At 41.2% G+C, this 13,984-nt stretch overlaps 1 protein-coding gene across 1 annotated transcript in view; it reads right to left on the bottom strand.

The window, feature by feature from the left end:
* Nucleotides 1–13,984, bottom strand: part of LOC117509368 (retinol dehydrogenase 12-like) — a 42,247-nt gene that overhangs the window by 25,299 nt on the left and 2,964 nt on the right. The window contains exons 3-5 of the mRNA XM_034169036.1: nt 12,014–12,137; nt 4,878–5,204; nt 899–1,147 (exon numbers count right to left, since the gene is read on the bottom strand). Of these exons, the coding sequence (XP_034024927.1) occupies nt 899–1,147; nt 4,878–5,204; nt 12,014–12,137 (700 nt within the window). The remainder of the gene's footprint in view (nt 1–898; nt 1,148–4,877; nt 5,205–12,013; nt 12,138–13,984) is intronic.

Consider the following 13,984-nt stretch of genomic DNA (forward strand, 5'->3'; position numbering starts at 1 on the left):
CGTGAGCAAAATAAAGGGCAAACTAGGAAACAGAGTGACAGACCTAAAAAGAGTACAAGCATAATGAAATGCCAAAGATACATAATAAACACAACCAGAGAAAACATAATACAAAATGATCAAAAGAGCAAGCAAGAGGATCAAATCAGGGGAGGCAGACGACAATAGGGTACAAACCCATAACTTCGCCCCGAGCCAGGACCCACCCTGACAGTTTTAGTTGGTTTGGTTTTGGAAGCCATCAGTCTCCAGGAGGACATTTGTTTCAAACCGACACTGTCTGGCTGTCTGGCTGTCTTTGTCCATGGACACCACTCAGACATTGGATCTGGGTGATTTTTCTTTGGTCTTTTCTTTCTCTTTGTGTTAAACTACTTTAATGTAAAATTAATGTTCTTCTTGTTCTTAAGTACTTTGATTTCTGAGAAAGTGTCATATAAAATTCTGAAATATTGAGACTGAGTGAGGAAGTATGATTAACAGTCACTGTAATAAATTACTTTTTTTTTTTTCTTAGGACAACATTGTATGTAATAACACATCATAGTGTACAAAAAATAATGTTTTGTGTGCAGTGGTAAGAATATTTGAAACGAGGCATCAGCTGAGTTAAAGTGGAAGTTCAATGAATGAAAATGTTCTTTCCATTGCACAGTTGTAAACATTCATTATTTGCTTTATATGATACCCACACCACTGAGCTCTCTGTGTGTGTGTGTGTGTGTGTGTGTGTGTGTGTGTGTGTGTGTGTGTGTGTGTGTGTGTGTGTGTGTGTGTGTGTGTGTGTGTGTGTGTGTGTGTGTGTGTGTGTGTGTGTGTGTGTGTGTAATCATCATCATATTCAGAATTTGTATATGACAGAAGGCACGAACGGCATTGGCGGATTTTCACAACAGACCGCACAACCGCTCGCTGAGCTCCCACAGCTTCTTGGAAGTGCCGTCATCGGTGGCTTTGGCGGAGAGATTCCTCACGGTGCAGTTGGAGAAGTAACGTCCACTCAGCGGTTCGAGTCCCTCCTGCAGAGCGCAGTGCAGCGTGGTCTGAGCCCCCTGCTCTGTGCTTTTGAAGAAGAACGTGGTGACGGGCTTTAAAACGGCCACTAACACCGAGCTGAGGTTCCGGGCCAGCTCAGACCTGATGACTCCTGGAAACAACAAAAATACAATGAAACAAGTCGTAACATTTGTCACTCATACATGTAGCCAGAAGAGGCGGATCCTGCAACAGCAATGAACAAAAACTACATTTGCTTCATTCTAAAATCAATAATTCATAAACAATCCATTTGGATTACAGGAGCTCATTTCCAAATTCCAACTGAAATCAATTCATTTTTCTAAGATTCACAGTAATACACAATGGTTGCACTCCTCTTTGTCTGTCTGTGTGTGTGTGTGTGTGTGTGTGTGTGTGTGTGTGTGTGTGTGTGTGTGTGTGTGTGTGTGTGTGTGTGTGTGTGTGTGTGTGTGTGTGTGTGTGTGTGTGTGTGTGTGTGTGTGTGTGTGTGTGTGTGTGTGTGTATACAAGCCCAATTCCAATGAAGTTGGGATGTTGTGTAAAAATATAAATAAAAACAGAATACAAAGATTTTCAAATCCTCTTCAACCTATAGTCAATTGAATACACCGCAAAGACAAAATATTTAATGTTCAAACTGATAAACTTTGTTTTTGTGCAAATATTTGCTCCTTTTGAAATGGATGCCTGCAACACGTTTCAAAAAAGTTGGGACAGTGGCAACAAAAGACTGGGAAAGTTGATGAATGCTCAAAGAACACCTGGAAACCTTGGAAACAGGTGAGTGTCATGATTGGGTATAAAAGGAGCATCCCCAAAAGGTTCAGCCGTTAACAAGCAAAGATGGGACGAGGATCACCACTTTGTGAACAACTGCGTGAAAAAATAGTGCAACAGTTTAAGAACAATGTTTCTCAACAAGGAATTTAGGGATTCCATCATCTACGGTCCACAATATAATCAGAAAATTCAGAGAATCTGGAGAACTTTCTACATGTAAGTGGCAAGGCTGAAAACCAACACTGAATGCCCGTGACCTTTGATCCCTCAGGTGGCACTGCATTAAAAACCGACATTGTGTAAAGGATCTTACCGTGTGGGCTCAGGAACACTTCAGAAAACCATTGTCAGTTAACACAGTTCGTCACTACATCTATAAGTGCAAGTTAAAACTCTACCATGCAAAGTGAAAGCCAGACATCAACATCATCCAGAAACGCCGCCGCCTTCTCTGGGCCCGAGCTCATTTGAAATGGACAGAATCAAAGTGGAAAAGTGTGCTGTGGTCTGATGAGTCCACATTTCAAATTGTTTTTGGAAATTATGGACGTCGTGTCCTCCAGACAAAAGTGGAAAAAGACCATCCAGATTGTTACCAGTGCAAAGTTCAAAAGCCAGCATCTGTGATGGTATGGGGGGGTGTTAGTGCCCATGGACAACTTACACATCTCTGATGGCACCATCAATGCTGAAAGGTACATCCAGGTTTTGGAGCAACACATGCTGCCATCCAAGCAACGTCTTTTTCAGGGACGTCCCTGCTTATTTCAGCAAGACAATGTCAAGCCACATTCTGCACGTGTTACAACAGCGTGGCTTCGTAGTAAAAGAGTGCGGGTACTAGACTGGCCTATCTGCAGTCCAGACCTGTAACCCATTGAAAATGTGTGGTGCATTATGAAGTGCAAAATAAGACAACGGAGACCCTGGACTGTTGAACAACTGAAATCGTACATCAAGCAAGAATGGGAAAGAATTACACCTACAAAGCTTCAACAATTAGTGTCCTCAGTTCCCAAATGCTTATTGAGTGTTGTTAGAAGGAAAGGTGATGTAACACAGTGGGAAACATACCACTGTTCCAGCTTTTTTGAAGCGTGTTGCAGGCATCCATTTCAAAATGAGCAAATATTTGCACAAAAACAATAAAGTTTATCAGTTTGAACATTAAATATCTTGTGTTTGTGGTGTATTCAATTGAATATAGGTTGAAGAGGATTTGAAAATCATTGTATTCTGTTTTTATTTACATTTTACACAACGTCCCAACTTCATTGGAATTGGGGTTGTATAACACACACACACACACACACCTATATATATATACATATACACACACACACACCTATATATATATACATATACACACACACACACACACTGTATCCTTGTGTGGTATTTATGGTGTTTCACGTTTCTCGTGAACACATGCTGAATTATAAATTATAATCTAACTGTGACAGTACAAGAGTTTTTACCACATCAGCAGCAATATTTGGAGGTAAGCGGTGGGAGCATCTTCTCACCATTGAAAGACCCCTGCCCATCCTGCGTACTACTCTACTAATGTGTTTGGACCATGATAGTTCAGAGTCTATTTCAACTCCAAGCATTCTGGTCTCACTGACCTGTTCAAGAGTTACATCTTTGACAGCAAGCCTCAGCAACATGGGTTTGGTTCCAAAAACAATACTTTACTTTTCATCTTGCCAATGTTCACAGCTAGCTTGTTATTTGCTATTTGACCCACTCTAACACAGATTTTAGAGTTTCACTAAGAACAATTTTGAGTTCTTGGACATTAGTATGTGATGAATAAATAGTTGAGTCATCAGCATACATTGATATTTTGGCTTTCTGCAGGACTAGCGGCAAGTCATTTGTATATATAGAAAACAGGAGAGGTCCTAGGCCACTTCCCTGTGGAATACCACAACAAAAGGTTTTCTCATCTGAGAGGCTTCCGTTGAATAAGACAGTTTGCCTCCTAGTCCATGAGCCAGTCATGAATTTTGACCTAATTGGTACCACTTAAGGGGACAAAATGATACTTAGAGTCCAACCTCAGTGTACCATGGCCTACACAAAAATGTTTGATACCCATCCCAGGGTGGTAGCTGTAGCCAAGTAGGGGTCAATGAAGAATTACACAGAGGTCAAACTTTAAAAATGCTCCAATAATGTTGAAAACTATATCACATTATTTGTCTGATCATAACAATTCCAAAAAGGTATAGTTTGGGCTATCTATGATGGAATGTTCTGGAGTTATGGGGTAAAAACAGCAAAAATGGTGCCAAAGGTCAAAGTTTTTCTTTACATTCTGAAAACAATTTTTCTATCTGATCCACAGTAACATTAATAAACCCAAATTTGCAATTCTTCTCTGCCATAATATTGTCCCTTATTGAAACTTTTGCTTTTTGAGCCATTTCGGCTCAAAGCTTGTTAATTTGATCATAAAAATAATTATTTAAGTGATTGGTTATATCCAGAGGCTTTGTCATAAAATGCCCATTTCAAGAAATGATGGATAATACACCTTCTTTTTCTTTTTGTTTAATTTAATTGCATAATTACTCAATTTATGATATATCTGCCAATCAGATTCATAATGAGAAGTAATTGCCACTTTTTTATCCTCGTCTCTTTGTACCATACAGTCCTTAAGCTCTGCATCAATCGTCTCCCTTGTAAAAGAGATCTTGATCTCAATGGGACAAACCTGGTTAAAGGTTAAATTAAATTACGCAGGTCATTTAAGAAGTTATCTGAAGTTAGTAGCGTTTGTTGAATCTGACATGCAACACTTGATCAAAAAAAGAGAAATTTAGGAGAAGAATGTGAAATGTGTTTGTCAGATAATCTGGCATTCTGTCAGTGTGTTTCTCGTGAGTAGATGACTCAGATTAGCTCTGTCAGCGTCCGACCAGAGGTGACGATTTTGCTCAGATTTTGTAGAACATCCATCCTGAATGTAATACCCACTGACCCGGCAAGTTAAAAATATGAAGTCGTGGTCAACAGTTTAAGAGCTTCCTGTTTCTCTGTGAGCCACATGTGGACAGTCCACTGACCTGGATGGAGAGAGTAGCAGGTGACCTTGGTTCCTTGCAGTCTCCTGGCCAGTTCGTGTGTGAAGAGCACGTTGCACAGCTTGCTGTCAGAGTAAATCTTCATGACACTCCAGAAGGATGTTCCCAGTCTCAGAGCTTTGTGAGTGTTCAGGCAGTCAAAGTCTATGTTTCCGCAGTTGTGCACTGAGGAGGACACGTTGACCACACGGCTCGGCCCGCACTCCTTCAGGCGGTCCAGCAGCAAGTGCGTTAAGAGGAAGTGACCGATGTGGTTTACTCCAAACATCAGCCCCAGCCCGTCCTCTGTCTGTCCCTGCATGTACACGCCTGTGAAGACAGTGTTCTCACGTGAATATGCAACAAAACCTTGAACCTCTGCAGCCAGTCGATCCCATGAAAATGGAGACAATCTGGACTCAGACATACAACAAACAGATCATCTGGACATTTTACATGCAGATATAAAACATTTTGATCTAGTTTAAAATAACAAAAACATTTGTTGACTTTTGTCCAACAACTTGGAGCAAAATATAAAAATATAATGCCAGAAGGTACATCTGAGATGTAAGCCTGGATTTGATCTGTTTTAGTGAAAGAAAATCCTTCTCTGCTCTACTACACTGTGAAGCTAAGAGTAGTGATGCAAAATGCAAAACTTGCACTGTGCACAATTTCTCCAATCAGCCACAGAAGCCTGTAACTTCTTCTGGGTTGTCTGGGTGTCTTGGTGGCTTTCCTCACTCTTCTCCTTCTTGCACAGTCACTCAGTTTTTGAGAACTGTCTACTCCATGCAGATTTACCATAAAGTGCCATATTGTTTGTATTTCTTCGTAATTGATGTAAATAAAGTCCGAAACATATTCAGTGGCAGCTTCACCATCAGCCTCGTCCACAACCACCACAAAAGACTCCAAGCTGTCAGTGATGTTAAAGGGGACAATACATGGTATTAAGAACAGGGGGATGTAAACTTTTGATGAGGTTCATTTGGGTAGTTCTCTTGTCATTTTGATTTAAAAAGAGGAAACACAGTTGTTTGACAATAAATGGCTTCACCCAACCACTAACCATGAGTGAAAAAAAGGTTTTTGTGTTGTTATTCATATTCTCTGAAAAATGGCCAAAAAAGCAAAAATTTTACCAGGGTATGTAAACTTTTGAGCACAGCTGTATACACACACACACACACACATATATATATATATATATATACACACACACACACACACACACACACACACACACACACACACACACACACACACACACGCAGAGACAGACATTGAATGTAAATAATAATAATTTAGATCCTACTGTCTTACGTACAGTTTGTACATGTTCATTCAAGCCCCTCTTTTTTTGTCACGTGATACGAGGTCTGTTGTGTGACTGGGGGGGCCTGGCTGCCTTTTTGTTTCTGTCTTTTGTTTTTCCTTCCAGGTGGCTTGCATTTGGGACTGAGTGGCTGTGTAGCTGAGTTTATCAGGACCTCACCCTGATCACCTGCGGCTCGTCAGGACTCACAGCTGTGGTGCATCTACATGGATTGGAACATGTTGGCATTTAAGACTGGAGTATACAGTGTGTATTTGCCAGAGACTCGACCTTGTGACCAGACGGGTGAGATCGTCGTCTCGGGAGCCATCTCATCATCAGTGGATGCAGAGAACATCCAGGTTTGATGCATGGTCTGTGAAAGAGGAGGGGGTGAGGTCTCACGCTCGTCAGCACACCTGAGGTACGTTAGATTTTGTGACTAACATTTATACAGTCAGTAAATGTGGTGTCCCTCACACCTTATTATATTGAGCTGTATGTTGGTCGTTTAAATCAGCTTCCACTGCAGTGGAGTTTTGTGAACAGGGTGTTCTATGCCTGCAGGGTGGGAAGCTGATTTGCAATTAAGCCAGGAAGTGTTTGCTGTTTGTACACCTTTGAGTGGTCTCTCTGTGTGTTGAGTGTGGACTCCCATAATGATTTCTTCTTTCACAGACTCGGTTTGTCGCGGCCACCTGGGGGGTGTCGGCGGGGTCCTTGGGTCCGAACCGGTTCTGGCTCCGGACCGTTAGCGCTGCTGGGAGCGCACCGCAATCCACCACGCCAGACCGCGCACTTTTATATTTTTCACATCACTGTTATGTTTATTAAACTCTGTTATCCTTTGTACCGTGTTCTGCTTATTTTATACTGGGTCCTTCAAACGCTGGTCGGTTCTCCGGGCTGCGTCCGACACATAACAAGGTCTATTAGAAAAGTATCCTACCTTTTTATTTTTTTCAAAAACTATATGGATTTGAATGACGTGCGATGACATCAGACAACCTTGAACCCTCGTGCACATGCATGAGTTTTTTCACGCCTGTCGGTTACGTCATTCGCCTGTGGGCAGGCTTTGAGTGAGCACTGGTCCACCCCTCCCATCGGAATTCCTTTGTCTGAGAAGTTGCTGAGAGACTGGTGCTTTGCTTGATCAAAATTTTTTCAAAACCTGTGAGGCACATCGAAGTGGACACCATTCGAGAAATTCAGATGGTTTTCGGTGAAAATTGTAACGGCTGATAAGAGATTATGGAGTGTTACTGTCGCTTTAAGGACTTCCCACGGAGCGGGACGTCGCGCAGCGCTCCGAGGCGCCGTCGTCGTCAGCCTGTTTCGAGCTGAAAACCTCCAAATTGAAGCCTCTGTTGACCCAGGATGTCGTGAGAGAACAGAGAACTTTCAGAAGAGGTCGGGCTCAGCAGTTTATTCGGACATTCCACTGTTAAAGGAGATTTTGTAACGAAAGACGTGTGGACGGATTGGCACGTCGGCAGACAGCCGGCGCGGTGCGCCGCCACAGGAAAAACATCTCCGTGTTGATAACCATTTGTAAAAACCAGGCGGCTTTTGATGGCTTTCAGTTGAGTGAGAATCTGAGAAATTGTTTAACAGCTGGACATGTTCCAACTTGTCCTTAAGGCTTCCAATGGAGGTGTTTTTCCTGTGGCGGCGCGCCGCGCCGGCTGCCTGCCGGCAACTCCTCGCTCAAAGCCTGCCCACAGGTGAATGACGCAACTGACAGGCGTGAAAAAACTCACGCATGCGCACGAGGGTTCAAGGTTGGCTGATGTAATTGCACGTGATTCAAATCCATATAGTTTTTGAAAAAAATTAAAAGGTTGGATACTTTTCTAATAGACCTTGTATTTCACAAAGACCACAATGCAAAATAAGCATTTATGCTTTATGGTGTTATTCGTGTATCAATGACACATTCACATCTGTATATTTATATTGATGTTGCAGATTGCAAAATAAACTCAATCAATCATAAACAATATTTTATTTGCATTTTAACACCGTCTGCAGGAGGGTGTGCATGTGCGCATACATGAGTGTCACTCAGGACACAATTAATGGGACACAATAACTTTAACAATTGGTGAAAAAAAAAATCAGCAAAAGTCTTTAAAATCTGAGAATACAAAAACCCCTGGTAAAATAAAATACACAAAATATGGTCAAAGAAAATATGGCAGTGGGCAGATGTTCCACCAATCTCTCAGACACCAAGTTGGACACACTGAAGTTGACACATGTAGCACGTTGCCACTCAGTTGAGGACATGGCGGCCCTGGTACGCCCGATGACAAAACACACAACATTGACAGCTTTTGCTGTAACACCAGAGACGCCCAAAACCGTCCTCCACGCGTCCCCGACTTGGCCCAGATGTAAACTGAACTGCTAAATCTGAACACACCTGAATAAATCAGGACGCACCTGGTGAGGTCTGGGCGGAGTCATCATCTCACATGGCACAACACTGCCACCTCCTGGCTGTCATTTGTAATACCAGACCATCTCAACCCTTAATAAATCTGAGCGGTCGGACCGGATTAGGAGTCTGATATAAAATGACCACTTGGCTGCATATGAGCTTTTGAAAAGACCGTAAGTTAGCTTTGACCACATGTGATGCGCATGCACACTGACGTTCACAAGACGTCTGTAAATCACTCCAGAGGTGTTATCAGGTTACAAAAACAGCATTTTCAGTTTTAAAAGTGTTTATTTCTCGAATCGTGTTATATTTAGCTAGAAACGAAGCGGTTTTGGAGCGCCACAGAGGCCAGCCAATGACATCACAGTGCCGCTCTACTCTGATTGGCTGTCACTGCCCCCCCCCCCCCGACTAAAAAAACAGATTTGCATGATTCATAGTATAAAAATAGGAAACAAGATGCAACTTTTTAACCTCTTAAAACAGGTCAAGGTTTGCCATCTTTGAACTTGTCCCAGGTCTTTGTCCCAAGAATGTTCCCTGTGAATTTGAAGACTCTGGCAGTAACAGGACTGGAGTTATACTGAGCACAGACAGATTCAAAGCCTTCACAATACCCGATGGCCATATTTTGATGGCCTCAAGTAATAAAAAGTCAGATTCTGTAAATTCTTCCACAGAAAACTGATCCAGCAACTCAGGGTGCTTCAAACATGGAAAAAGGCAAATATTCAAACCTGAAATTAAACCTACAGCACACTGACAACTTTACACAACCAGCAGTTGGCGGGTGGCTGGGAGGTCCAAAAGCCGAGCCGTGGGTGGGCACCAGACAGACCTAGGCTTTAGAAACTGAAAAAGTGCCAAACAAGCGCATTTCAGGCGGCATGTAAAGTCAAAACTACAGAGAGAGAGAGAGAGAGAGAGAAGGAAGAAGTGCCTGCTGCAGTGGTTTTGGGAGGGTCGTGTGGAGGTGTGACCGTGTTGTTTGAGTTTTAGGATGCAACAGAACGAAACGTTCTCCTAATCATCAGTCCAACACCCACTAACCATCCAGCAGGTGGCAGACACGTCTATGAGATTGTGTGAAGTTACTCTTTGGAAGAGTTTTGTGCATCAAAGTCCCCTGAAATTTGGTGCGTGATCAGATCATGGCAGTCATTGTTTTTGAGTTATGTTCAAAGACAGCAGCCAGTGTTCTGACATGCAAGTAGGAAAAAGTGACAAAAGCAACCAAATCTTTTCCCTTTTTTTTTTTTAGAACTTTGCTGATGTTGACAAGCTGCTAAAACTGATTTTTCTGGTTTGGGGCTGTTTTCATTCAGCTCATGTTTACTCAACCTTTGACCCATATTGTTGCTGCACAACATTTATTTTATTTCAAAAAGATCCATACAGTGATGGACTACAACATTAGACTGCATGACCACAGCATAGACAGCATTTGGCTTGAATTTCTGACATTTGCGCATATTTTCATGAATCTGTCTTTGTCTATTTTGCATATTTTACAAGAATGTTATGGTTTTTACACTAGTTGCCTATTTTTGTGTATTTTATATGAATTCGCCTTCAATACTTTTTGCATATTTTTACATGAGTCTTTACATATTTCAACATGAATGTGGCATTGCATATGTGGCACATTTTTGCATATATACATACTATATGTTGCCACTGGGTTCAATTATAGCTGAGCACAGTCTGTCCTTTCATTGTTATGCAGATGATCTGCAAATCTATCTGCCTATGAGGACAAATGGAAGTGATTATTTAATTGTTAGTTATTTAATTATATTCATGATGTAAATCAGTGTTTGTTCCAAAATGTCCTTCACCTGAATGTAAAACAGAGACCATTGTGTTTGGACATTCTGGTATGCCGAATGTTTTACCGTCAAACTTTGGTGTTCTGGCTAATATTTAAAACCAGCTGCCAAGAATTCGGGAGTGATATTTGACAGTTTTTTGAGGTTTGATCAACATAAAACATCTTCGTCTTCTGTCTACAGTAAAGTCCTTTCTCAATAGACCTGATCTTCAAACCGGCCATTCATGCTTTCATCAGCTCCAGACTTGATGACTGTAACACACTTTATGTTGGTGTTAACCAGTCGGCTCCAACTTGTGCAAAAATGCTGCTGCTCATCTTTTAATGAACACTTCCAGAAGTGAGCACTTTACTCCTGTACTTTAGTCACTCCACTGGCTTCCAGTTCATTTTAAAATTGACTTTAAGATTTTCATGTTCTTGCACCTTCCTACGTGTCTGAAATTTTAGCTCTCCTCACTTACAGTTGGACATCACAGTGTCTGACCAATTTTAGATGTTCTGAGGTCAAAATGCAAACTCTGGGGTGATGGTGTTTTTGTTGTCTCTGAACCCAGACTGTAGAACAAGTCACCTCCTGATTTACGCACTATTTCTGTCTCAGCACTTTTTCAATCAAAGCTCAATACTAATTTATTTAAACAGGCCTTTAACACCTGGTGGCACTGTGACATGTTCTGTTTGTATGTTCCTCTTTAACTCTATTGTATGTTTATTTTATTTTTGTGAATTTTTGGTCTTTCATTTTACTGTAAAATACTTTAATATGTAATTGTATATAATTATTTTTTTTTAAATTAGGCACACCTAATATGATATTTTTAAATTTTTTTATTTCACGATATTTTACATCATAAAATATAAATTAATGTGCACAAAACAGTTCATATCTTGTAATGAAACTTTTCTCTCCAGTATAATTTGCAAGTTGGACTTAATTAAATTCATAATTGACTGACATCCAAGATCTGTTTGATATTTTTTCCAAGTACTGGTTTTTCATCACTTAAGTTTTAGGTGAAAACAATGTTCTTGTGAAGGTGGAATCATCTCACAGGCAAAGCATGTTGGGACGAGCCTGAAAAACCATTGTAAAATACTGAATGTTTTATGGAAACTCCAACGTTAAGAACAGAAACACTTCCAGGATCTGCTCCTCATTCCGAACCCACCCAGAACTTAAGGGCTGACATGAATATTTCTAGCATGTTTTGAGGGTTCCACTCTGATCTGATGTCACTTTATTCAGCTCAGGAACATTCTGTGTGTTCTCCAGACAAACGGCTGGTGATTGGCTCTGATCTCTGAAGTATAAATCAGTGAATCAGTTAAACTTTGCTACGTACAAACTCTTCTTGTTCACCACAAAAACAACAACTTCAAGGACAAAGGTCTGCATTCGGAATGTTTTCTGGTCAAAATATGACAGAAAGGTGTGTGTGTGTGTGTGTGTGTGTGTGTGTGTGTGTGTGTGTGTGTGTGTGTGTGTGTGTGTGTGTGTGTGTGTGTGTGTGTGTGTGTGCGTGTGTCATTCAGACCTGCGTTGTTGATCAGGACGTCCAGTCTGGGTTCGGTCTTGAGGAAGATTTCGGCAAAGCTGCGAACAGACTTGAGACTTGCCAGATCGAGCTGCATGAACGTCACGTTCTCGCTGCGGCTCTCCTGCAATGTACAACCAACAACACGTCCGATAACCACACAGGATGTCGAGTTTTTGTCGCCTTATTCTAAACCTTCTAAAGTGATACTTACGTAAAGAATGTTTCACGACTGCTCAGGTGTGGTATCGAAACAATAACCACCTGAAGCTAGTTTAAACATGAGATCACCGAGGTGATTCAAGTGAGTTTGAAATTCAGATTTAGTTTTTACACTACATACACTATTTGCTTATTTATATTTGCAAATTGTTTTTTTACTTCTACTTTGATACTCTATGTGCTTCTTACCCTGTGTTCTGCAATGCTGGTGGAACCTTAGTTCCCCTGAGGGAGTCTTTCCAAGGAATTAATCAAGTTCTATCTAATCTAATCTAGTTTTTATGTAGGTGAAGTGACATAGCTGCTGGTGTCATCAGTGTGGAACCAGTAACCAACAGAACTGCAAAGTTAAAGTTTTAGCACAATAGCTTCTTTAACTGCAAGTGTGTTATAATTGCAGTAATTTATTAATTCTGCCAACGAAGTTGGAAAATTCCTTTAACATTGAACAAAGTTTTAAAAAATTATACCTTTGTCAAAAAAGATTGAATTTCTTTGATATTTGACAGTGTTGTGTAGGATGGTATCCTTTATTGACTGACAAAGTTTGATCCAGATCTGATCCAGATTACAGATTTTGTGGCCATTTAAATGTAACATTGAGAACTCCATTTAATGTATATTTTAAATTATATCTTAATCAAACGTGCCTCAATCACTCTCATATTTGACAGTGAGGTGCAGACTGACACTCACTATCACCTGACAAAGTTTGACCTGGATCTGATCTGGGTTGTGGATTTTGTGGACATTTGAATTTAATATTGAAAAGCCCAAGATAATTTTTTTTTTTCTTTTACTCTAGTCAGCTGGTCTGCTGTCCGGGTGGCACATATGGTTCAGTTTACACATGATGTTGTTACTGAGTCATCATGAGTGTGGACTAGGGATAGACCAATTCTCGGCCCATTATCGGTCTATTGGCCCAGCCGATGAGTGTCCCTAGTCAATCAATCAATCAATCAATCAATTTTATTTATATAGCGCCAAATCACAACAAACAGTTGCCCCAAGGCGCCTTATATTGTAAGGCAAGGCCATACAATAATTACGTAAAAACCCCAACGGTCAAAACGACCCCCTGTGAGCAAGCACTTGGCCACAGTGGGAAGGAAAAATTCCCTTTTAACAGGAAGAAACCTCCAGCAGAACCAGGCTCAGGGAGGGGCAGTCTTCTGCTGGGACTGGTTGGGGCTGAGGGAGAGAACCAGGAAAAAGACATGCTGTGGAGGGGAGCAGAGATCAATCACTAATGATTAAATGCAGAGTGGTGCATACAGAGCAAAAAGAGAAAAAAACACTCAGTGCATCATGGGAACCCCCAGCAGTCTAAGTCTATAGCAGCATAACTAAGGGATGGTTCAGGGTCACCTGATCCAGCCCTAACTATAAGCTTTAGCAAAAAGGAAAGTTTTAAGCCTAATCTTAAAAGTAGAGAGGGTGTCTGTCTCCCTGATCTGAATTGGGAGCTGGTTCCACAGGAGAGGAGCCTGAAAGCTGAAGGCTCTGCCTCCCATTCTACTCTTACAAACCCTAGGAACTACAAGTAAGCCTGCAGTCTGAGAGCGAAGCGCTCTATTGGGGTGATATGGTACTATGAGGTCCCTAAGATAAGATGGGACCTGATTATTCAAAACCTTATAAGTAAGAAGAAGAATTTTAAATTCTATTCTAGAATTAACAGGAAGCCAATGAAGAGAGGCCAATATGGGTTAGATATGCTCTCTCCTTCTAGTCCCTGTCAGTACT

Source organism: Thalassophryne amazonica, chromosome 4 (assembly GCF_902500255.1).
Source record: "Thalassophryne amazonica chromosome 4, fThaAma1.1, whole genome shotgun sequence".
NCBI classification, from domain to species: Eukaryota; Metazoa; Chordata; class Actinopteri; order Batrachoidiformes; family Batrachoididae; genus Thalassophryne; species Thalassophryne amazonica.